General features: G+C 36.7%; 1 protein-coding gene across 1 annotated transcript; it reads right to left on the bottom strand.

Annotated features, from left to right (window-relative positions):
* Nucleotides 1-376: 376 nt before the first annotated feature.
* On the bottom strand, nt 377-26,776 carry MCHR2 (melanin concentrating hormone receptor 2). The gene is made up of 6 exons (XM_053460303.1): nt 26,726-26,776; nt 24,076-24,281; nt 22,175-22,384; nt 6,454-6,648; nt 3,773-3,892; nt 377-991 (listed from the first exon to the last, which is right to left on the bottom strand). The coding sequence occupies exons 1-6, from the start codon at nt 26,774-26,776 to the stop codon at nt 667-669; spliced, it is 1,107 nt and encodes a 368-aa protein (XP_053316278.1). The 3' UTR covers nt 377-666.
* Between the last annotated feature and the right edge of the window lie 384 nt (nt 26,777-27,160).

The following is a 27,160-nucleotide window of genomic DNA, read 5'->3' as shown; positions in this document are numbered from 1 at the left end:
TAAACCCATTCAGTTTTCCATGTTTCTTTATTTAAACGTTAGGTAAACATGTGAACGCTTGTGTAAATATTATCAATACAATCAATACATGTAATAATTAATTAGGCTATTACTTTGTGTTGCCTGTATTTGTTGTTTATTGGAAAAACAAAAAAAGAATTCTACAAATACAGCATATTTGGCTAGATCCAATGTTAGCGATAAATCTTTCACAAGTAATTAAACAGAAGTTTATTGAAAACATCATCCTGTGACCATTAAACACACAATGTTTTTAGGTGGTAGGAAATGGTATATGGAGAATCCAGGAATAAATTCACTGTAAATTGATTATTTTTATTTACATATTTACATTTCCCCTTCTCAATTGTACAAATGTATGGGTCAAGTAACACCAATTGAATAGATGAGTTAATTATACGCATAAATCATATCATATCGCCATTGATTCTGCTAATGATATAATTTAAAAATATATATAACACAGTTAACCTTAGTCCAAATAATAAGTTAGATATACCTAAACGTCAACATATTTGGCATGTTTACCCCTTAATCTCTACTCTAATTTTACACCACTGTGCGTGCATAGAATGATACATGAACTCTTCCTCATGTACATACATTTACATATATATATACAAAAATACATAGTTTGCAAAAGTCCTAAAAACTGGATTTCAAAGTATTATCAATATTGTTCAGTTCACGGTCTGACATTTTTATTCTGACTTTAGTACATTCATGAAGTCTCTTACGAAAGTTTCCACTAAGGAGAACATATAAGAATGGATTGATGCCGCTGCTTGCATAGCTGAGGCAAATAGAGCAGTAATAGCTGACATAGAAAATTAGAGATGGTTTGGAAATGTGAAGGTTCACAATCTGTATTACATGATAAGGGGCAGCACTGACTATGAAAACTCCCACCAACACTAGAACCATCTTAGTAAGCCGCAGAACTCTCTGTCTCGGTAAACTGTTGTTGTAACTGCAAGAAAAAGACAGGCAAAAATACAAAATATATGATACATGTATCCTTATTTTTAACCACACATCAAATACGTCAATTTATTTGTATGTCTTTTGCTTGAATTTGTATACATTTTTCTGTGGCTATGTTTGTTACATTGCTTACCAGTGAATACTCCTAGCAGCTTTACCAGTACGACATGTGTTTCTGTTTTAAAATTTCCTACGATAACATCAAATACAGCAAAATAAAAGATAGAAAACAGAAACTAGAAGGAAACAGTCTGACAGTATCTTTTCTAGCAGTTTGGGTAACTCTACCTGAAATTAAATAGATACATATGATACGAGTACTTGGTTGTATTGGTTGTATTTTTATATAAAAAGCAGGGCCCTCCTCACCTGTTGTTTCTGTGGTACGGTAAATAATACTAAAAATAATAAAGTTAGTCATATTGTATTTTATACCTTTATTATATGTTCATGAGGTTTAATGGAGGTTTTGCTTCTAATTTTTAAGATCTCTATAAAAAAATATGTTTTCGGGGCAAATCAGAGGGAAGCAAGGGGCACAAGGCAGCAGTGAGCAGAAGACAGACATGGAGGACAACAGGGGCAATAGCCAGGCAATGGAGGGAAGCAGAGGACAGCAGAGGCAAATGAGAGAGGCACATTTTCACTCCTCACGGTGGGAATTGAACTGCTGGGTAGAGCAGGGACCAATGAAAGTGCTGCCTGTGCACTATGATTGGCTCTTACTTTAAGCCCCGCCCAGACAAAGCAATTATATATTATGGATAGTGGATCTCTGTGAATGTGATTGACATAAAACATTCTGTCTCCATTCATCTATTTGATTTATAGCAGTTTTATTTTATGTAATGTATTTCCCACAATTCACCATTCTGAGAATAAACTGATACTGATAAATTGATACTTAAACGAATGCAGCCTCGTAAATGCAGAACTACCACAACTGTGACATCATGACCAATTTCAACATTATACTAATATAATAATAAGCCAAATGTATGCCATTTCAATATTGAGAAACCCAATAGCCTAATATACAGTTATTATTATAAACAAAATGAACTTTCTCAGTGGAAATGTTCTGACATATAAACTTTACTTGACATTACAAACTTCTTAGTAAAATAACCAATTATGACTCTCATAGTCACAGAATTTATGATGTTAGTTCAGCAGTCTCCCATTAAATAAACGTCATTGCTGCCAATTGAAAGCACTATAATTAAATAGGATGGTAAAAATAGAATCAATTTAAATTTGTTCTGATTATAGAGTCTGGACAATAACGACATTTTTTAAATACTGGCATATGACATTTGGTTTTTTATTAAATAAAATTATAAATTAAGGAATAGATTAGTTTGTGACAAGTATCATAAGTTGAACATTATTGGTAAAAACTCAGGGTATGGGGTATGTATTCACCGCTGTCCTCAGCATTACACGTTAAAATGTTTGTAGTACAACATGCGCCAACGCTCTAACATGTTTCCCATCCAAAATAGCAAATGATAAACAAATGGACGAGACAAGGAGTACTCTAGGAATCAAACCAACCTATCTCCTATGTATCCTTCAGGACAAACCTCAATCCACTGGATATAAGATAATAATGTAGTATGGTCAGTTTACATGACTGCAAGCAATCAATTTAAAAAGAAAGAAACCATGTTTACTAAATAATGGGGTATGGCTGTTAGAGATCAACCCTCTTAACAAGCCTGTTTATTACTGCACAAAGAATTTTTGAATGAAAAAGTAGGGTTAGTCCCATATCATCTGCCAATAGATGGGTGAAAACAATTAGTTGTTCTCACTCTATCCTATTCAGAGAAATATTGGTGAAGCAACACATTTAGGGTCACTCTCTAAATAGCAATATACTTCCCTCAATCTCATTCTAATTTAACTCAATAACATGCCCTTTTAGGTATCACAAAACACTTCCAAAAATGACACTAGCATCTGTAAAACACAAGAAATATTGATCCATGAATGAGGGGTATATGAGAAGGAATGAGTGGTGGAAGAAAATGCGGTATGAGATTGAAGAACAATTACTTACAGCAGCATATCAGTAAAAATAACAGACTCGATTGCATGTCAGGTGGAGACAAAAATGATGCCAGGAAGATATATGTAGACTGTGTACTATTATGATGTGCTTTGTGGCATTGTATCCTGAGGTGATATATGTCACTGAATAGCAGGAAAGAATTAAATGATTGAATCCATGAACGGAAAAAAACAGCAAAGGGAAATGCATGCATCGGAGAAGTATAAATATTACTATATAACTATAAGCAGACTGGCGATAATGTATTAGTGAGATGGAAAGAGGGAACATTTCAAACAATTTACATTATTTAAGAGCCAAACCAAATGCATGTGCATGATTAAAAGATGGAGGGAATGATGCTTCTGTACAGGTCACACAGTCATTTCTATTGCGCTGTTTAGTAGCAGCCATATCCTTGTAAACTGTACATATTAATCCCATTGGGAAACATGGGTAGGACATGTTATTTAGGTACATGAAAATTGGTTTATGTGGTCTGTACATTAAAAGAGGAAACAATTAAATCCCTCTATGTTCATGTGATAAAGAATTAAGTGATGGAATTAAAACTGGTTGACCAAGCTTTTTTTTAGAAATGTGAAATCTTTCATAATAAACATACTTGTGGTTGCTCTTTTCACAAACAGTTAAAATTCTTATATTATTTATATATCCTTGTGGCATTGTTATTATTATTCATGCTCTTACCGTCCTGCTGTTTTATTTTGATGATACATCTCCCACGTGTAGCACAGAATTAAAATATAACACGCCACTATAAGTGGTAAAGGAAAGAAGAACGTGGTGATAGTCAAGTACAGTGTGTACCTGGGGGGAAAAAATAATAAATAATCACAGTTTTGAAGTTAATTAACTAGAAGTGCTCAGACATATTTGTTTTGATGATCAAAGGGTTTTATTACATGATCAATACAAAATAGCTGAACCGGTACAAAAAAACATGAATTGCTATGATTCTCTCCAATGGTTTAAAACATTGCAATTATTCAAAATGTCACTGAACACAGCAAGGGCCTTTTCCCTTGTTTCATAACATTTTAATAGCAGACATCAAGCATTAAAGCAAACTAACCAGGGATAGTTAACCTGTATCAATTTACTGCTATAAAGCTTCCATAAAGCATACCTTTCAATTTTTCAAAAGGCAATGAGGGACACTTCTATTTTAGGGGTGTGCTTAATGGCATGATTTAATGCATATGACAGCTGTGTGGTCCCTTTGCATATGCACCCCCCATCTATTTATATGCAGGTGATGTGTTTGCCGAATAATCTCCCTACACGTGATCTACTCATTTCACATCAGCACAGGGATCTTTTCAGACCCTTGTGCACATGCACAGAGGGCAGTCCCATTGATTTTTATGGGAGCATTTTCCTGCCACAGATTGACAACTTCAAGCAGCCAATCAGTGGGAAGAATCGTCAGACCACTGAGAAGGAGGGCAGCTGCAGGGCTGCAGCTCACAAATCAGATAAAAGTGAGAAGTATATTAAAGTATTCATAAAGTTTTTTTAATGGGGCTGTCAGTGAAATGAACAGGGCTTTAGCAAGCTTTTATGTGACACCCCATCCTATGAATGGCTGGTTATGTCATTAAGGTATTTTTGAGACAAACAAATTATAAACATTTTCTGCAAGTTTTAATACTTTTTAGGACATTGTGGTATAGCACTGTGATATATGCATGCCCATCAAACTGACAAAACTCCTGGAAAAAGGTGGAAACTGGGTATGAACAGCAAATTGCTACAGGTTGAAAGGTTGGCTCTGTTGTAACGAGAGTGGCAGCTCACAATAGCAGCACTAACAAAAGGTGCTTATCCTCAAAGTTAAGGCCTTCGGATGGCGAGTTCAAATGGTTTGCCCTGCAGTGTGGTATTTTTGGGAGTGGATTCAATTCAGCAGTAATGTTTATTGTATCATTGTGTTTACTGGATTGAAACATGTACAGTATATCTGTAAAATTAATCTTCATAATGCTAGTTGTGGACAGCTTTGAGAGCCTTTTTGAGGCAAGTTTGAACGATAAAAGAAAAGATATATCAGAAGACATTCAAAAACTTATATTGCAAAAATGAATGTATCTAATAATCAGTGGCACTGATAACTGTGGAGTATAATGAAATGGTGGACACACCATAAATATTTTTAAATAATTAAAATGTATACTATGTCTAGGATGAAATTGAATGCAACAAAACAGGTCACAGAGTTGTGTTTGAACACTTTGAACGCTTTGTGTTGCTGCGTCTATTCATGGAAAATTAAATAATAATCATTATAACTCTCTATTTTTTAAACAAGTAGGCAGCGTGAGGTAATAACATGAGGAGGCATTGTGAGGCAGGACAGAAAATTGGTAGTTCAGCTTAAGAGTTCTGAATCTATAAACCTTCCAGATCTAAACTAATAGAAAAATAATGTTATGTCCCCAAATGCACTACGGTAAAGATAAAAAGTAAAATAAATTTAAGTAACAACTTTATTTAATTAGAGACTATTTTACAAATATTTCAAGTCCATTGTGTTGTGATGTTTTTAGTTCAATTAATATTTCTATGCACTCAAGTATTATCTAACTCATTTAGCAGCATGAGGATGCCCCATTACTACTAAATAGAGAGGGCAAATGAGCCTTGTAATGGCTGTAATGGATGTAATAGTGTAACCTTAACATTTTGCGCCAAAAAGGGACATTTCTCGCCGTGGTAATAACACATGGCATAAGCCCTGCCCTCTTCACATTTAAATACAGAATGAATGTCTGAACTCCAATATATTTTATTGTCATTAATAAATAAAAAAAATGAATGTATTTTATTGTCCTTGATAAGTGTCTGATTATCCCAACAATAAGTCAATGTGTATACATTGAAAATAGGTATTGTACACTTGTAAATCTAGCTGGAGAGGTGAGTGTCAGCCAAATTCCAATGCACCCCTGACTTCTAGCTAAACTCAGTGAGTATCCAACTCAGATGTGTCATAAATCAGGGTACAGATTAATTTCTCTCTCTTAATCCAATCTTGAATTGTAGGGGAATTTTGAGATTTCCAAAACAAAGCAATAAGTGAGAATGGTTGGACTCCCTCCTTTCCTCACTCTTTCTGGACGCATTTTGATTGAAAAACAATAAAATAAAGAGATGCAACTGACACCTCTGTGTCACATCAATGCTGGTACCAATCAATGTCACTCCCATAAATCTCCAAATTTTGGTGATGCAGTGTTGAAAGGAAGAAAGTGTCCTTTCTGCTTTGTCAATACACATAAGATAAAACATTTCTGCAAATTTTCTGCATATCATTGATACAGGATTTAAGATACTGTATATATCCTTATCTATAAACATTTCATACTTACCATAGAACATCATTAGGTGTTGTTAAATCAAAAGCACAACTTTCCAAACCATCTTTGAACTGAATGACTTTGGAGTAGACCCAAACAGGGAATACCACAACAAACGAAGCTGCCCAAAGGAGTATGTTTACACGAATAGTTTTTGATATCGTCCTCAAACTTGTCAGGCGAAATGGCTGTACAAGGGCCATATATCTATAAAGAAAGGTAATGTTAGTAGAACATGGAGGGAGACAAAAATAACAGTTGCACAGGAAACTCAAAAGAATATCTGTTAACCATTTAAGTGCCCTGATTCATGTGGAGGGCTTTCAGTATGCATAAATATTAGACTTGTGTATGAGGCCACAAATCATTTCAGATTTTTTGGATAATTCATTTTCAGACAACTATTTTTATTTCCTTCCCTTTTTACTTGGAAACTAAATTTGTTGCCCAAAAATAAGTCTCTCTCTCTCTCTGTGCCATCTTACCAAATTTAGTCTGCATCTTCTACTATATCCCTCTAGGTATCTTTGTGCCCCATGCCCTTATCTTTCTAGTCCTCTCTCTGTACCTATTCCCCAAGGTCTCCTTGCCCTTGCTTTGCTCCTGTGAAGCTGCAGAGAAGAAACTGATAGGGAAAACTGCAACACCACCTCCATGTGGCCCACATAATCCCTTGTCCCAATTGCCCTACTCCTTCCTATGAACCCTTAAATGTTTTTACGCTTCTTTTCTTTTGCCCTATTCCTTAAACATATCCCATATCCCTTGACAACACCTCCACAGTCCACAAATCTCCTTCCCTTCTCATTTCCTCATACCTTCCTCACCACTAACCACTCTCAGGTGAAGGCATTCTCACAAATCATAATCCCATTTGTTATCTGTCTGCTCCCTGAAAACCCACGTTCAAGAGGCGTACAACCTTTCCTCCTAACGCAACCATCATTCTAATCAAGCTATCTGAACGATCAACAACTTCTACAGATCATCCGGACCTTGTCAGCTCATCCACATCCAAGCAGTCTTTTTCTACTGTTTCCCTTCCCCATCAACCCCATATGCCAGGGGCGTACCTAGAGTATTTGGCACCCGGGGCGGATCCTGTAAGTGCCCCCCCCCAACATCTACAAAATTATGTTGGCAAGAATATTTATATAAAGTATATATATACATAAAGTAAAATAAACACGTTTAAATAACATTTACTGAACATATAATAGTGCTTTCTTTAATAACCCTCCAAAAAAAACGGTGTCCACATTGCCCACATAGAACCTGACCAGCACCCAAATTACACACACACATAGGACGTGCCATATTTGCCCCCAAACAGCCCAGCATGAGTCAGCATTGTTCCCAAACAGCCGAGTGTACGCCATCTTTGTCCCATAAACACGCTACCTGTGCCATCTTTGTCCCATAAACACCCTGCCTGTGCCATTTTTGTCCTATAAACACCCTGCTTATACCATCTTTGCCTTTTTGACAAATCAACTATACACCTATGATTAACACAAACACTTTTACAGTCACTCACTAATTCACTTTCATTCACACAATAATTTATTCTTTCACACAAATTATTTACACATATTCATTGATGCATTCTCACAAATTCATTAATTCTCTCACTCATTCACACAATTCATCCACACATTAATCCATTCCTTTTCGCTCTCTCATTCTGACTCTTTATTTCAATATTCTTGGTACCCTCCTTTCTCCCTATCTACCCATTCTCACCCCCTTCTGCCCTATCTAGCCCTTCTTACTCCCTTCTCCCTATCTACCCCCTATCCCCCCGTCTCACTCCCTTCTCTCTATCTACCCCCCCTAACTATCTACCCTCTCCCCCCTTTGAAGTTCACTTACCTTTCAGGAGTCCTGGGGTGGGGGTGCAAGGCCTCTGTTTCCCAGCTCTGCCACTGTATGGAACAGCATGGTAAGTGTGGATTGGTAAGTGTGGATTGGTAAATGTGTGAGAGTGATGGGAGTTATGATGTACTTTAGAGCATAATTATATAATGAAAAAGACATTAGAAATGGTACAGCATAACACCCATCACTCTCACACATTTACCAATCCACACTTACCAATCCACACTTACCATTCCAGATGCCACACATACCAATCCACAGATTCCACACATACCAATCCACAGATTCCACACATACCAATCCACACTTACCAATCCACACATTCCACACATACCAATCCACATTTACCAATCCACACATACCAATCCACACTTACCAATCCACAGATTCCACACATACCAATCCACACTTGCCAATCCACACTTACCAATCCACAGATTCCACACATACCAATCCACAGATTCCACACATACCAATCCACACTTACCAATCAACACATACCAATCCACAGATTCCACACATACCAATCCACATTTACCAATCCACACATACCAATCCACAGATTCCACACATACCAATCCACACTTACCAATCCACATATTTCACACTTACCAATCCACAGATTCCACACATACCAATCCACAGATTTCACATTTACCAATCCACACATACCAATCCACACATACCAATCCACAGATTCCACACATACCAATCCACAGATTCCACACATACCAATCCACATTTACCAATCCACAGATTTCACACTTACCAATCCACAGATTTCACACTTACCAATCCACAGATTCCACACATACCAATCCACACATACCAATCCACACATAGCAATCCACAGATTCCATACATACCAATCCACACATACCAATCCACAGATTCCACACATACCAATCCACAGATTCCACACATACCAATCCACACATACCAATCCACTCTAACTGAATGATTTCCTACCTTTCCTCTTTTCTTCTTACACCAGTCAGCTCCTTTTCTTTCTCTTCGCTCCTCTTCTTCTGTCTTCTTCCTGGTTCAGAGGGCACGGACGGCGGTGGGCGTGGCTTCAGTGTTGTGCGCCGGGAACTGACAACAAACCCCGGCGCACAGCAGCAGTTGCCGCGCCGATCGCGAGGAAGCGGTATCGGAGGTCTTTAACAGACCTCCGGCTCCCTTGAGTGATTTTAAGCCGGTTCCATCGGCTTAAAATCACTCAAGGGAGCCGGAGGTCTGTTAAAGGCCTCCGATACCGCTCCCTTGCGAGCCTTCTCCTCCAGCGGCGGATATTGCTGTCCGTCTCTGGAGGGGTGCCGGGTGCCGGCAAGTTGGCACCCACGTGATGAGCGGCACCCGGTGCGGACCGCCCCCCCCGCCCCCCGCTAGGTACGCTACTGCCATATGCCCTAGATTGTAAGATCCCAAGAGCAGGGTCCTCGACTACTTTTGTACCTCTTTGTTTTTGTGTGTGATTTAAATTATTCCACTGATTGTATAGCTGGTGTTATATAAATAAATGTAATGTAATCATATTTAGGGCAGCTGGCTGAGGAAAATTAGTTTTCCACTCAACCCACTGCTTGTTAATTTGTGGCGCTGCCTCCACAGGCAGTGCTAAAATGTAATTCTAGTAGTTTGAGGTCCACAGAACCCCTGAGAAATGTATTTGTATTTAATGTGAGACATTTTTACTTAATGTATGAAATATTTACTTTACTGAGGGGGTAGGGGGCATGAGGAACATCCTCTCGCATTGCAATAGTTAAGTATACTATTTGTTTCCTGTATGCAACCACTTTCACCTTGTCCTTAATTCTTTCCAGGGGAAGCTGTATTTGCTAATACTTAATAAGTGCTCGTTAGATTTATGGGACTCACAAATGCTTAACAAATTGACTCAAATGTAACATCTTCTAATTAACTGGCAACTGTCCCACAAAAATGTATGATTGGAAAATGACTGCAACAGGTTTTGCCCTTTGTATTTGGGCATTTTATTGTTTCATTGTGGGCCCTCCTTGTTATCATAGATTTGTACAAATTTCATTTAGAATAAAGTTTGTATGTTTTCAAATGCACACGTCTAATAAATGTGTCAAGTGTTTGCCCATGTTAAGTTTTAACTCCTGGTTTGAAAACATTTTTGGGACCAAACACTCACCAAGTACATCATGAAGAGATGTCCTTACAGGACCCATGATGTACTTGGTATGTCACTGGCTAAAAATGTTCCTATGTCATTGAGATCACAGAGGCATAGCTGTTACTGACCGTTCCATGACCAAAGTGGTCAGTCTACAGCAGATCTGGCACACTTCCAGGCATATGATCACCTCTTCAGCCAATTATAGACATGAAAACAGTCAGATGACAGAGGGAATGCGTGAAAGGACTGTCAGAAACAGAACAGAAGCAAGACCCTGAATTTAAAAAAATGTTTTTAATTTGATATATTTTAACTTGACCCTAAGGGGATAATATTGTGTAGTTATTCGGGAATTAGATACGATTAGGGTTTAATATAAAAAAATTAAAACCTAAAATTGTATAAAACATAAAATACAAATTATATAGGAATATATGGTTTCCAAATCAGTGCAAATTAGTAAACACATGTTTTGTATTTATCTTATTTATACTAGCTGTGTATAATTTTATAACTGAAACTGCGAATTTCTTTTTTTTTTAATCCCACCTAAATTTTATTCATAAAAATAATGCCTTATATATATATATAAACATGATTTAAGAAAAAGTCCTACTTGTGCAGAATGAAAAAGTATACACTTTATGTGTGTGGTTATTTATATATATATACAATTTATACATTTATAGTCAATAAGAAACAGCTAAATAAAAGATGGCGAAAGGTATAGCAAAAACACCTAAATTGCTCTGATCTTATAGTGTAAAATAGCCCTAGTCCTTAATGGGTTAAATCAATGTGAGTAGCAGCAGTTAATCATGTCACCGAAACATCAGTGTTCATTTACTATGTATGATTTTGTGTGCTACAGTGTTCTAAAGATTGCACGCACCAATACTGATGTGATAGAATGCATTGGAGTTCATGCAAAATGGGTCTGGAGTGGATTTCTTTTAGTCATCAATATGGAGCCCATGGTGATGACTAAAAGAGAGTTCATACATTTTTTTAAATCAATTGATATTAATATAAACCAACAGCAATATTAGTAGTCAGTTTGTCTTCCGCCTTGATGAGAAAGGTTGTATACCAAGAATAGCACCCCTAATTCTTCAGAGAAAAGGCCCACTGGCCCAAAGAATCATTGGCCCAATTCCTTTACTTTGTGTACGGTATCAACATTTCTATGGATTTTTGCAATAGCTGATAATTTAAGATAAGCTTCCAGAGGAGTGTTGTTTCTCATGGCAAATAAGAAAAAATACACACGTTTGTATGAAAGAGTATTCTTAAATACATAATTTAAACTACTGAAACGTGCATGTTTTAACAATCATATACTGACAAGACATAATTAACAGCTTAATCTGAATACCATTGAATTGTGGTTGCTAAATTTGCCAGGAATCTCTGTTCTATTTTGCTCGGTTGTGTTGAGTAATTTAATTACTTTAATTTGTTGTTAGTATATTTTGGCATGCATTGTTTTGGGGGTCACACTTTGGAAAGCATAAACTTAGTTACATTTATTACTTGACACAAAGTACTAATTACTAAATCACAGTTTCATTTACCTTTATATACAGCAACTATTTCATTATGTGGATAAGAATGACTGCTAAATTCACAGACATAATAAATGCACTTTTTGCATAAGACAGCAAAAGCAAAATGAAAAATACCATGCAAATAAAGATAATGTGTAATTTGCCAATAAAAACGGAAAAAATTCCACTTGGGAAAATAAAATCATTCTAAAAATGTTTAAAAACTTTTCAGATGCAGATCATATAAACAGTTTTACAGCCTATATTTATCTTGTTATATTTGGGGCATCAATTAGCAAATATAACAATTTGGGATGATATTTAAAGTTTTACCACCAAATCAGTAGTCAACTTCCCTTCCTTCCTTGTTATGTGTACTTATTTGTCAGAGTAGTACTTAGAGTATTTGGCCCCTGAGGCGGATCTTGTGTGTGGCACCCCTCCACAAAAAAAATTAATGTTGGCAAGAATATTTATTTGTAAACTGTATGTCAACTGGAAAAAAACTAGAAACCAGAAAAAACAAATTATTAACTTATAAATAAATTAAATACATTTAAATAAATAACGTTTACTGAGGTGATGTGGTGCAGCATAACTCCCATCACTATATACTGAGCCAGACATTGATGGTGGAACAGCGTAACTCTCATTACTATATACTAAGCCAGACATTGTCCTGGTAGGCCTCTGCCCTTAAACAGCCTGTCTGTGGCACCTCTGCTCCTGAAGCAGCCTGCCTTTTCCACGTTTGCCCCTAAAACATCCTCCCTGTGTCAACTCTGCCCCTTTAGCAGCCTGCATGTGCCACCTCTGCCCTCCCTTACAGTGTGCAAGCTCCCAAGTGGTAAGCTTTTGGCCCTTGTTTGGCAGCCACTGGGCACCCCCCTGATGAGTGGCACACGAGGCTGAACTCCCAACCCACCTCCTTAAGATACACTAAAGTCTGATGAATTACGTTTTCTTTTACATCACGTGAATGGCCTGGTGCACGTGTGTCACTTACCTGGGGAATCCAAAATAAAGAAGCAGAGGCTCAGCACTTCAAATAATAAGGTGAGTTTATTTCACACAGGCCTGTGTGAAATAAACTCACCTTATTATTTGAAGTGCTGAGCCTCTGCTTCTTTATTTTGGATTTATTGAGGGACTTGGTGGTACCCTGGCTCGTGCACCATTTCACTGCTGAGTGCTGCATTCCAACCTCTCTTTTTGTGTAACTTACCTGGGGAACACATGGTAACCATAATGCATCCATGGAGGCCCTACCTCGCAAGTTAAATAATCTGCTGCTAACCTCTTGATGCCAAATACCACAGCACACCTTCAGAGGTCTAATGGAGTCCATGCTTTGACAGGTCCTACACAATAATAGCCTGGTGGTCATAATGTTATGGCTAATTGGCGTGCTTCATATGTTTTCATCCCATGGAAATAATTCTTCAGTTTCCAAAAATCACTACCTGCATAATATTTATTTATTTTACTTTTACTCTTGATGATTTACCACTTCCAATTAGAATATATGTTAGGGTCAATTAGTGTCTACTGTATTTCTGAAATCTCCTCATAGGCTAAAATCTTGGCTTCATATCCAGGGTTTATATATTCAGAGGGGTCAGATTTCCTATATGTTGCAGCAGCACTGCATAATAATACTTTGGAGCCCGTAGAACCTGTATCGGGTTAGCCTAGTGCTGGTGAAAATACATCAGGCTTTGTTTGCATGCCACTCTGGTTGGGTTTCCAAATGTCCTGTACATCACCTGTTTGCTCTGTGTCTTGTGGCGACAGGTATAAAACATCTGCTTCTTGTACCTGAAAGCTGTTTCCTCTTCACTGAAACAAGGTCAGCAAGTGAAAGAATGACAACAGGTGGTCGGGCTATAGAGTAGACAGCTGTAGAGCAATTATTACTTATGTCAGGGGTGTCCAAGTTTTTTCTGTAGTGGGCCACTTCATCAGAATTGTATACGTGCGAGGGCCGCACTAATTTTTCACTGTGAGAAAATATGACCTTTAATAAGATATGCAGATTAAAATAAAGTAAATGACACAAAACCTTTACTTTCCTCTCACTGATTTCTGGGCCTAGAAAGTTTCGTGACTACAAATTCAGGATTCTGGATAATTAAAAATGAAATAGTTCTATTTATTCTAGGGATGCACCAAAATGAAAATTCTGGACCAAAACCAAAAATTCAGGGTTCACTTAGCCAAAACCGAAAACGACCCCCCACCTTTAAAAATAATTCAAAAAAATCCCACACTTTTAATAAAAGTAAGTTACACACCAAAATTGTACAAAAAAATAATAACAATGTTAAATATATATATATTTTTACATTACATTTATTTATATAGCTCCAGCAGATTTTGTAGATTTCGTAGTCAGTAAAACAATTTAAAATCACACAAACTAGTACAAAAGGAGAAGTGGGCCCTGCTCATGCAAACTTACAATCTAGTCCTTGGTTAAGGGAAGTGAAACAGTAGGAGAGGACTACTAGGACAGACATGATCTGTAAAAGGCAGGTTCTCAAAGAGCTTTTGAAACCTGCGTACAATGGAGAAAGTCTAATAGCACAGGATAGGGAATACTAGAGAAGGGGTACAGCATGTGTAGAAATCTTGAGTGAGAAGAGGTAATGACGGTAGAAAAAAGATGCAGGTCACGAGAGGAACAAAGAAGGTTTTTAGAGATGTATATGTATAACAGGGTAGAGATGTAGGGGGTTCAGTATGTCAGGGTAAGAAGGTTGAATTTTGTTCTGGAAGGTATCATGAGCCAATGAAGGAGCAGATAAGGAACCGTGACAGAGAAAGATTAGTCTAGCTGCAGTGTTAAGCAGTGAAGGGTAGGGTGGGGAATTGCAATAATTCAGATGGCCTATCACAATATTTTTGGATTTTTCTTGTGTAAGGAATGGCCACATTTGGGGAATGCTTTTTCAGGTGAAGGTGGCAGGATTTGGTGATGGACTGGATGTGAAGGATGAAGGAGAGAGCAGGGTCAAATGTGACATCAAGGCAGCGAACTGGGCCAGTTGGTCAGATGGCGGAGTTTTAACAGTAATAGAGATATCTAGAATTGTGGACAGATGGGATAACCATTATATAGGGATAACCAAAAGCCCAGTCCTTGAAATGTTAAGCTTCAGGTGGGTGCAACCCCCCCCCATGATACAATTCCGGAAACAGTTGGTGAGGTGAGTTGGAAAAGAGAGTGAAAGGTCAGGAGAGGAAATATAGCTCAGGGTGCAGTTCGTGTATAAGTGGTATTGGGAGCCAAAGGAAGATATGGGTTGTCCAAGGGAAGAGGTGTAAATGAAGAGGAGAACATGAACATTAGTAAGTTTAGAATTGCGTAGGTGGAAATAGGTTCTTTACTTTGCTGTTCTCAATATGAAAACATAATAATACCTTAGCTAAGAATACAATTCAGCCATTCAATTACGCCAAGCAAAGCTGCTCGCTTGTACAACAAAAAAAAATCAAATAATGTCAAATCCAACAAGAATTCTTAAATCACATAAAAAATAAAAAGAAACCTTGCGATATTGAAAGTTTAACATGGTGTAACTGCACTTCTCTCTTACTTATTCTTCAATAGTGAAATGGTTCTGAAACTGGTATGTAAGGCAAGCGAGACAGACTCACAGAGCATGGTTAAGGATTTTACATAGAGACCAGTAATCCTTGCTCTTTCTGTTATATTAGTGTACTGTGAAAACTTCAAAGTATATGATCAGATATCATAGGGATGTGTGGGTAACAGGTGACCAGAACAGTTTGATTTGTGTTAATCTGTACCCAGAATTTGATAGTTGTTGATTACTCAATCATTCAACCAATGTAATTAAGTTAAATTAACAAATACAACATCAAGAATACTTTCTTAATTGCATTTACCATTTCAGCGTATGTCACAATATGCAAAAATTAAAGGGACAGTTAAATGTCCCTGACACCTACTAATAAAGAAGACGGAATTCTAAAATACTCTATGAGTACTTTAATATGCATTCTCCAAAAACAAAAAAATAATGCATTTGAGTGTATTCTGCAGAAGTGACTGAATGTGACAGCGCTCAAAGTGAGTGCTTTCACATTGAGGGTATTTAAATACCTGAACTTTGGTTTAGTTTAAAGTGCTCTATGTTTTAAAAGAGATTCCTGGGGTCTGAAAATATCCCATATGGGATATGCAAATGTGAAAGCAAAAAAACCCAAAACATACAAAACATGTAAAACATACAAATGTGTAAAAACAATAAAAACAAAGATAAATCACACTTACTATCCTGTACCTCTCATTTAAAAAAATAAAAGAGGGAAATTACTGTTGAACAAGGACATGGCAGAAATGTTGAGAATGCTATCGCTCCCAAGTGTATAATCACGAAGGAGTTAGAAATATAATAGGGTCCCTGGGACAACCTATTAACTGTGTCCAGTGGAGCAGAGACTGAAAAAAATAATAATAACCTTTTGAAGCTAAGTGAATTATATAAGAATTATATTATGCTATTCAGGTTATTTTGCAAGTGTCAGATGTGCTAACCCTTAACTCGAATTTTATGACCATTCAAAAAAGGAAACCATCTCAAACCTAGATAGGGAAAGATTACTACCAAAACTACCTATAGTTTGCTAATTTGATGAAGAGTGGCAAAAAAGTAAATGAATCCTTTGGAATTACCTGGTTTTCAGCATTAATTGTTCATAAAATGTGACATCTATGTTACAAGTATAGACAAACACTACATGCTTAAGTTAAGAACACACAAACAGTGATAATCTTTAATGTATTTATTGAACACACCCATTAACCATTCACAACGCTGGTGGAAAAGGTAAGTGAACCCTTGTATTTATAAAGGTTGAACCTCCTTTGGCAGCAATAACCTCAAACAAGCGCTTACTGTAGCAGCAGATCAGAACTACACAATGTTCAAGTTTAGACCGTTCTTCCTTACAGAACTGCTTAAGTGCAGCCATATTCATGTCTCTTTCGGTCATTCCCTAGCATCTTTAATGGGTTAAGGTCTGGGCTCTGACTGGGGCATTCCAAAAGTCACATGTTCTTTTACCTTCTTCGTTAGTACATTTACTTTGATGTTTAAGGTCATTTTCCTGCTGCTTTACCCAGCTTCTACAGAGCTTCAGCTATCCTGAGTAATGCCTTAATAAACTTGGAAAGTAGCCCCAAATCATGATGCTCCCTCTGCCGTACTTCACTGATGGGATAATGTTCTCATGTTGGTATGCATTGCCCTTTTTTTACAGCATACATAGTGTTGCTTTAGTTTCTTCAGCCCACAAACCATTTTCCCAGTAGCATTGTGGAGTATCAAACCAGTATTTGGCAAACTTCAGTCGCTCAAAAATGTTTTTTGTAGAGGAGCGACTTCCTTCCTTCCTGCCATGGACTCCATGCCTGCTCAATGTTTTACATTTTTATGCTTTCTTATGTCAAAGTTGCTCTACAACACCCCCCCAATCCCGTTCCATTGATTGGACTCCAGGTCTGCTAACTCCTGACTCTAATTAGATTTTGTTAAAGTGTTTAGCCTAGGGGTTCACATACTTTTTCCAGCCCGCACTGTGAATATTAAATGGAGTATTTAATATGGACAAGAACAATAAAATCATGTGTGTGTGTTATTAGTTAAATAGTTTGTGTTTGTTCATTAGATGCATAACAATTTTATATATTTTTTGAATGCTGTGTTCACTTACTTTGTCTTGCCACTGTATTTGCTGCCCATATTTGTACAAACATATGTAAAAGCAGTATGTGATCAAGGGATTTAATTGTTTTTACTAAAAACCCTCTGTGACTACATTTTAGAAAGTAATAACAGCCTATGTTCAAAATGTGTACTTTAAGACATAATTACATATTTAAAATATGTATAAAAAGGCTGTTGCAAAATAAATGTAATCATACCCATCCAAGAGCACTCTTTACAAAATGCATGTTAAAATGTAATTTAGGTAAAACAATTATATTTACATATTTAATGTAGTACAAGTGAAACCAAGATAAATAACAGTGAATGAAATTTGTTTTAATGCAAAAAAAACCCCCATTAAATTTCACTCCTTATTTTGTGTCTCGCCAAGCTACCCAACTGATAATCCGACCAGCCCCTCTACGATCACTTGGGATCCTCTGATCGCCTTTCACCAGTGCATATGGATGTCGATCAAGGTTGAAAGGTTGCTGTTGAAAAGATACTGAATATGAAGAGTCTCTCTCCATCTGCACAACTACCGAATGCACAGTCACCCTACCCCATACACATATCCACTACACAATGCAGTAACACAATGCTAAGAAATCCACAATTACCCTACCATATACACATGCATGCTACCCTGTACAGTCACACTCCTACCCAATACACATGGATACTACACAATGCAGTCACACTACTGTATGCCAGACAATACGTAGTGACCCTATCCTACTCATATGCTTACTACCCTACACAAAGTCACAGGACCCCAAACAAATACACACATACACAAAACAGCCTACTCGATGCACAGGCATACTACACTGTACTACACACAACAGTCACATTTACCGAGACACAAGCATGCTAAGCATCAAACATTGACAATACACTATACACAGTCACCCTACACTATACACATGCAATTCACAGTGTCACTGCGCATGATACACATTACAGTCACACATGGCTATACACATGTATACTTTATAAAGTCCTGCTACTCTATGCACATACAGATTTAATAATATATAGTGACCCTATCCTATGTACATTCATACTACCCTGTACACACACAGGTTGTACTACCCTATACACATACAAACCTCACTTGCTTTACATATATTCTTCAAATTATTTATCTAGGCTGAATCCCCCATTGCGCTTCTTATCTGGAACCAGATTTTATTGGAATTTATCCAAGAGTCAATTTCTGTTTCTTAGATTTTATTGGAACTTATCCAAGAGTCAATTTCTGTTTCTTAGATTTTATTGGAACTTATCCAACAGTCAATTTCTGTTTCTTAGATTTTATTAAACCCTTACTGACTTAAGTGGTAATTTAGTGTTGGACAAGTTTTATGAGATATGTATGAATGCACACATTATGCAAAATTATGTACAATTAAAGTTCGTACGAAGATGAATGCACAACCTTCTATTGAGCCAATATTTAAAAGAATGTAGAAGTAATTCTGGCAATTTTTGTAATGTATCTCTTTTCTATGCTTGATGATAAATTGATAACAAAATATGGCAAAATTCATTTTCCTCTGAAGTTTGTTGAAATATTGCATTTAATAATAGCGGTGTTATAGAACTGCAAACTTCATCCAAGAATGCATGCTAAATAAATAATCGCAGTATGCACCACGTTGAAATAGGATAAAAAGGGCACTAGAAACCTTGCAACCCTTACGCTTCATTCACAATGTTCTTGCAACTCGAGGCACAGTAAATGGTGGTCCCAGCTGCATACATCTCTTTCCCTGTTCCTTTGCTGGCTTACAACAGCCATACCACAGAGCACTGAACCTAGGAGATCCAGACACTACTTTTGAGAGGATAAGTATCCTTGCATTGGATTACATAATGTTTAGCAGACTCTAACAGTTGGGTGATGTTACTGCAGACTTTAGCAATTCTACCACTCTACAGGTCTGCCCATGACACTGGGTTATGGCAATGGAAGCCAGCACGTTGAATCATTGAAATTGCAAATTACAACTGCTCTCAAACAAAATAAATGAGCATTATCAAAAATCACAGTGCCATCTGAGCAAACAGAGTATGGATGAATAAAGCATAAGGAATAATCCACTGTGCAAAGTAAACATAGCTCTCTAGGGTAGCAGTACCGACTTGTTTTCTCAGCAAACAAAGGAAACACACATAGGCACATGTATAGCTTATTAGGAAAAACAAAACAGATACCTAAAGAGATTCACCGGGACATAGAGGCAGTATATTTAAAAGCAAAACTAAAACTAGAGAAAAGGATTGCTGGAAATGAGGTAAAACTTGCATGAAATGCCTACTTTTGAGACTTGTAGGAGCTTAAGTTGATAAAATAACAACCTGAAATGGATCAATAAATATAAATATAAATAATAACACACGTGATGGATATAAAAGTAAATGCCTCGCAGTGCTATATTCAGTTATGGTTTTATCTGGGATATGAAGTTCCTCTTCAACCCTTTGTTGAGACAATGAGCTGTTTACACCTAACTTCACTTACATATTCAGTACTATTGTAAAGCAATAACTGATTAGTTCAGACATGAATAGTTATCATTAACTAGGCAGAAAGGCAACTTATTAATATTATTTTGGGGTGTACAGACTACCTAAAATATGAACCCATGAGAGTCATATAGTTTGATTACAGTCAAAGGATACAGTATTAACACACTTTTTGCACAACTAGTAGTACTCCTGTGTGGAATTAGTTTTTTTATCCCCTCTCAACAGGCTGTATATTCCCTGAAGGCATTTATTACTTTTAAACCCGCCGTTGCACCAGGAACATGGTGGGATGGTTGGGAAAGACAAAGGATTTGCTATATACCGCCCAAGGATTTATCTATTAGGCTAGGTTTCCACTTGTTTTTTTTTTTGCTAAAAACGCCCATAAAAACGCCAATAGCGCCACCTGGCGTTTTTTAGTGAAAAAACGCAGCAGCCAGATGTTAGCTGTTCTTCAATAGGAAATCGCAAAATGCCATTTCCACTTGGCGTTTTTCTGTTTGGCGTTTTTTCAGTCCTCTTTGGCGTTTTTCTGCTTTTTTGGGCTCTTTGGCAGTTTTTCAAAATCGCAGCATGTTGACACACGTTTTTTGCAAGGAAATCTTGGCGTTTTTCTCCAATAGAAGTCTATGGGAGAGAAAAAACGCCATGAAAAAGCCATGTGGGTTTATTGCCTTGGCGTTTTTTATGGCGTTTTATCCACAGTTACAATGCAGAGGATGGACCCAGTATCTGTGTGTCCTACGAGAAATAGGCTGAAAACAAACAGTTTCACACAAAACAAAGTCCTGGACTGGTTCATATTGAATTTTACACCATTTGGAACAAACATGCCATTACAAACAAACATACCCGACGCATCAACTGGATCCTGCGTGCCAAAAGCAACAGCAAACAATTTGCACCATCATTTGGGGCCAATCTTCCCAGAGGAGCAGACATTCGAAATAAAGCATGCCTTACAAACCACAGAAAACAGGCAAAAGGGTCTACCAAGTAAATGACATCAGGAGAGGGCAGATACTTGCCATTTATCCTAATCCCTTTTAGCTGGGTGAAACTTCTAACTTGTAAAGGCTGGAAAAACTGCCTAAGGTCAAAAAAAGCAATTTCCACAGAAAGGCTAAAACGCCAGAAAAAACTGCAGAAAAAACGCCAAAACGCAGGTAAATGCAGTGGCAGTTTTCTTGGCGTTTTTCCTGGCGTTTTTCCTGGCGTTTTTCATCAAGAAAAAAAACGCAGGACAAAAACCCAAGTGGAAACCTAGCCTTACATTGATATTGATATCCCAATTGCCACAGTAGGCTCTTTACTTTTGGTAGCAAATTGCTCTTCCAAGCAACCTCCGGTTTAATGAATACACACTTTTTTTAAAATTTTCATCCACCTGACTCTCCTGCAGTTGGATCTCAATGAGTTGAGCGCTGATTTGTGGAATACAAGTGCAAGTTGATGATGAGTGTATCTGTATGTTGAAATCTAGTTCAGCTTTTGCAAGCTTGCTGCTGCATGCGCTGGCTTTTTAGTGAAAATGCATATTTGCCTGTACTTAGTTGAGCTGAGTTTTAAGATTCTTATGTTTTTTTTCTTCTTAACCTATTACAAATGAATTGATTTATACTTTCTGTGTATATATGGAGTATTGTAAACAAACTATATATCTTTACACATATATATTATTCATTTTTTTCAATGTATATGTTGTTTCTGGCTAGAATATGGTTATCAAGGTTAAGATAACATGACTTGTTAAACCTTTAACTGTCATTCCGTCTTATGGCCATAACCCACACAAAAACTCTATTGATGCATACAATGAAACATTTTAAATGACATATATCTGTCAACCCAATGTAAAGCCATGGCATTTATATTAAACTTACCTGTCTAAGCTCATTGCTGTCATAATGGCAGTACAGGCGAACTGGTTACAGGTGTCCAGAGACGTGATTATAGTACAGAGAGCACTTCCAAACACCCATTCTCCTCCACGAGCCCACTGATGGATAAGAAAGGGCATTCCAATAATGTGAACCAGATCTGCCACCGCCAGATTACAGATGTAAATGTCTGGTATTGTCTTTCTTCTTGATCTAATATTCAAACATAATAATTCATTAAAGCATGTAGCTCAGTTTCAGACAAATGAACCTATATGAAATCTTAAGTCTTTTTTTTGTTTATTTCAAGGTGTTTAACTGTATATAATGTAGCAAAATTGAATAGTTACATAAAATAACCTGAAGTATGATTTCTAACACAATCCAAAGTAATCAGGGACTACTATAGACATCCTTCAGCAAGAGAGAACCTGTCCTGTCTAGCAGCCCCACTGTCACACTTTTACAGACATTGTGGATCATGGGCCAGTCAGGAGAAATCAGAGGTCAGAAGAGACCTCAGTCACAGCTCTCACGTGGCCACCTTGTGACAATTAAACACAACACCAGGATATGACATCACGGCGTTCTGCTTCACTACATCACAAGTTTAAGGTAGGTAAATTGCCTAGCCATGTCCCTAGCACTACACCACCTATTCTAGCTCTATCCTACCCTACCTCTAGCTATGCATCTCGCAACAATACTGTCCCCCTTTGGACTCCTGAAATGTTGGTGATATACTACTTACATATTTGAAAAATTAACTGGGTAAAAAAAACAAAAAAAAAAACAGTGTGATTATTCTTGCTTATTATTTATGTTTCAGTGATAATGAGCATTAACTATAGTATATTATATGGCATTGTATGATTGCATGTCAATGCTAGCTACAGTGCTACAAATAATTATGTTTTATAAAATAACCTAAATAATTATTGTAATTGCAATGAAAACAATTATAATCACATTTAAATATGTGAGCAAATGAAAAGCTGTTTACATTTTATTAAATGCCAAATGTTTATACAGTCATTTTAACAGGTCACTTTTGTGGCTGACCTAAAAAAAAAATCCAGAAATTTAACAATTCTTGTATATAATTTCTTTGATTTTTCCAGTAATAATGTTTACGTAACAGAAGCAGCGAAGCAAAACAAAAATCAAGGATACATTTATATTCTGTATTGTTTAACGTAATTGGTAATTCAAGGTGAAAAAGTATGTATTGCTCATTCATTTCAAGTCTTTGGATTTATGCACAGAGCAGTAAAGGAAATCCATGGCAACTGGTTTCTGTATCTAATCATGAGTGTCATCATTTATGATTCAGCACTAAACAAAGCTGATGCTCCATATGAATGTTATTTGAATATAAATATATAAATATCACCAATGACTTATTATAATTATTTATTGTTGTTGTTTGTAAACACCTGCATATAATATAATGCTGGAAATGGTAATCGATGTTCTCATTTAAAAGAGAGATGTTCAAATTCAGAATTTTCAAGTATCTATACTTGCTGGGGTAGAGTAAAAAGGTTTTGACCAAGGGAAGGTTTATTGGACCTTGATGAATGGTACAGAGTGTGGGTGCTGCTCATAATAAGATAAAAATTGTTATTTAGAATCGGATTCTTTAGGGATTCATTGAGTATTCAATGCTGCACTTTATATATGATTTGTATATTGATTGCAATACAGAATGTTCTTAGTGATATACTCATAAATGTAACATCATTTAAGACAGGGCTATCTAAGTTAAGGCTCTGCACTGATGTTGGGGTTCCTTATACAATTACATAAAGACCATACACTTTATTACAATCAGCCTGCCAAGATGAGATTCATTAATTATGTATGTATGTATATATATATATATATATATATATATATCTTACCTTATTATTGTAACCAATACCAGGATATTGCCAACTAATCCAGTTGAACAGATAATGCCAATAAACGAAGGTAGAATAACCGTCTCCGCAGTATTGATCAAACGGAAATCGTTTTTTCTATCCCATGATTTATTGAATAAGTCACTTGTGCCATTCCAAGAAGATATCTCAGTTTCATTCTGTGCCATGTTTTCTACTCCTTTAACCTGCAATGATACAAGTTCAATTCATATGTTTTACATATGCCATCCCAATGTCTTCTTATTTTTGTTAGGAATCTAGTGCACATTAGATTTCTCGCATTTAATATATAGCTTTCCAGGTATTATTGTGTACCAGTATTTCATTTTGGTAAACCTCATGTTACCTTATGTGTGGCCATCACAGACCATGTCAAATATCTCTGGTGATCTTGTAGGCAGGTACAGATTAGGAATAGTTTACAACATCATATCTTTAGGGGCATCTCTTGCTGTTATGTCTAGTTTGAAACACATTCCATCCTTTTTGCTCTTATTTCATCAATGATGTATATGGTAGCTTTAACAACCAAAGTTTGATATATTGTAACTAACAGATAATACAGGACAAAAGTTGAGAAAGAAAGTCTAAACTTGCTCTCTAATGATCTGTAAATCAAAAGTGAAGTCAACACAATTAATTCATATGGATATGGTTTTTACATGCACTAGGTGCATGTGCGTTTAAAACATGGACAATCTTAGGTGAGTCCCTTTCACAAAAAGACAAACTATATTTTCCCCCCAGAAGGCCAAATGGTAAAAAAATTATATTATTATATATATAAAACAAACAAACTACCTCCAAGCAAATGCAGCTTTAATAATACAAAATATTGCAACGAGGAAACCAATTACAGTACATAGCAGTACATAAGAAAACAAACATCATGCCCTTCTGTATTAAGACATGTCATATATGTTTGGTTTTATTGCTGAATTGTTGACACAAAAAGTACTCTGCATATAACTAATGATGGGATTTTGCAATAAAACAGAAGCCTCACATATGTTTCATGACATTTTAATATACAGCTACCATATGTTTCATGCCTATCAAAAGTGCTAACATTGTGATAACGTCAATCATGTGTATTTGTTGATTCAAATGGAAAAAAAGAAAAGGACAAACTGCAGGCGGAAAAAAATCTTTTAATGCGCATCAATCATTTGCCATGTAGCAGACTTTCAGATTGTCTGCAAAAAAAACATACCTTACCATTAAGACCTTCTCTAATATCACTAATAAAAAGTATATGTACGGGTCCCAATACTGATCCTTGAGGTACAGCACTAATAACAACTCCGTCCTCTGAATATACACAATTAACTAAAACCTTCTGCCTCCTGCCACTCAACATTTGTGTTATCCGTTCAACTATTTTGACATCCAAACCCAAAGTGTCCAATGCCTTAATGAAATCTAGGCAATATCAACAGCTCCTCCTTGGTCTATTATCTTAGTTTCCCCGTCAAAAAATAAATGAAGTTAGTTTGACAGGATCTTTCTGTGGTAAACGCGTTATGTCTCTGATCATGCAAACCATTTACTTCCAGATATTTAACAATCCTATCCTTTAGCATGGGTTCCATGTAAGACTCTCTAGTCTGTAGTTGGCTTCCTTGTTACACTATGCCGTTGGATGGTACTGCCTTCCTATTAAATAGTAGACACTGAGCTTTATTCAATGCTAAGGAAAAACATAGCACAGTTAATTGGATATAATAATGTTATAGATTGCAATGGAAAGAAGTGAGATACAAAATCGAGATATAGTGTATTAATGTTTTTTTGTTAAATAAATGAATTCTTCTGTTGCCATCTACATACAGAAGGATTGCTATTCAGTAACTTGTGATAGATTTAACTCTTGCATTCATTCCAGTCCATTGTTCCTACATTTGGAAGTGAAGCACCCATCCATCTAATGTCTTTAATATTTGCTCTATTGACTTAATTGGTGCAATGAAACATGTAAAAAGAATGGATTTCGAGGTCATTCTGTGTAAGCGCCATACAGATAAGAAAACAAAACACTTCTGCATAATTAGCTCTGCAATTCTGTCAATTCATAGTGATTTATAGTAGTTTATGGACCTACGTCTTTTTTTTAAATCTTTCTTTTAAGCAACCTGCAATTACTAGTGAGACAAGGCTAAACAGCACTCTGTGACATGGACCACAGTGGACATGCACTATAGAGGATAAGTCAATCTGAAAAGGATATTCATACTGATTCTTGTACATCAATGTATATAGTTAAATTGCTTGCACGCCAAAGATTAACAAACAATTCATCCATTTTCTACATAAAATGATCATGCTTCATTTTCTCCAAAGAGACATACTCAAGAAGTATTCAAGAGAAAAAAAATGGCTGTTCTACATATGTCAGTACAACATGTGATGAATTAATGTGAGTAAAACTTTTTCTCATAAGCCACAGACAGTAACTCGGCTTATCGTCTCAGTAGATAATTATTGGATTGCATATTCAAATTATTACGAATAACCTGAGCTCTACCCTATTATACACTGATCAACCATAACAATCTGACAACCTGCCTAATATTGTGTAGCCCCCCTTTTGTCGCCAAAACAGCCCTGACCAGTTAAGGCATGGACGCACCTGTCCATCCATGTGATGTAAAAGAAAATGTGTTTCATCAGACTGGGCCATCTTCTTCCATTGCTCCGTGGTCCAGTTCTCATGCTCACATGCCCATTGTAGGTGCTTTCAGCAGTGGACAGGGGTCAGCATGGGCAACAAACTGTAATGCGCTGTGTGTTCTGACACCTTTCTATCAGAACCAGCATTATCTTATTTAGCAATTTGAGCTTCAGTAGCTCGTCTGTTGTATTTGACCTTGGACCACTTTTGCTAGGTACTGACCACTGCAGAACGGGAACACCCCACAAGAGTTGCAATTTTGGAGATGCTCTGACCCAGTGAGCTAGCCATCACAACAGCCTGTGTCAAAGTCGCTCAGATCCTTACTCTTGGCCATTTATCCTGCTTCACTTGCTGCATAATATATCCTGTTCACTGACAGGTGCCATGATA

This window comes from Spea bombifrons, chromosome 3 (genome assembly GCF_027358695.1).
Source record: "Spea bombifrons isolate aSpeBom1 chromosome 3, aSpeBom1.2.pri, whole genome shotgun sequence".
In the NCBI taxonomy this organism is placed as follows: Eukaryota; Metazoa; Chordata; class Amphibia; order Anura; family Pelobatidae; genus Spea; species Spea bombifrons.
This window is presented reverse-complemented; position numbering and strand designations above follow the sequence as displayed.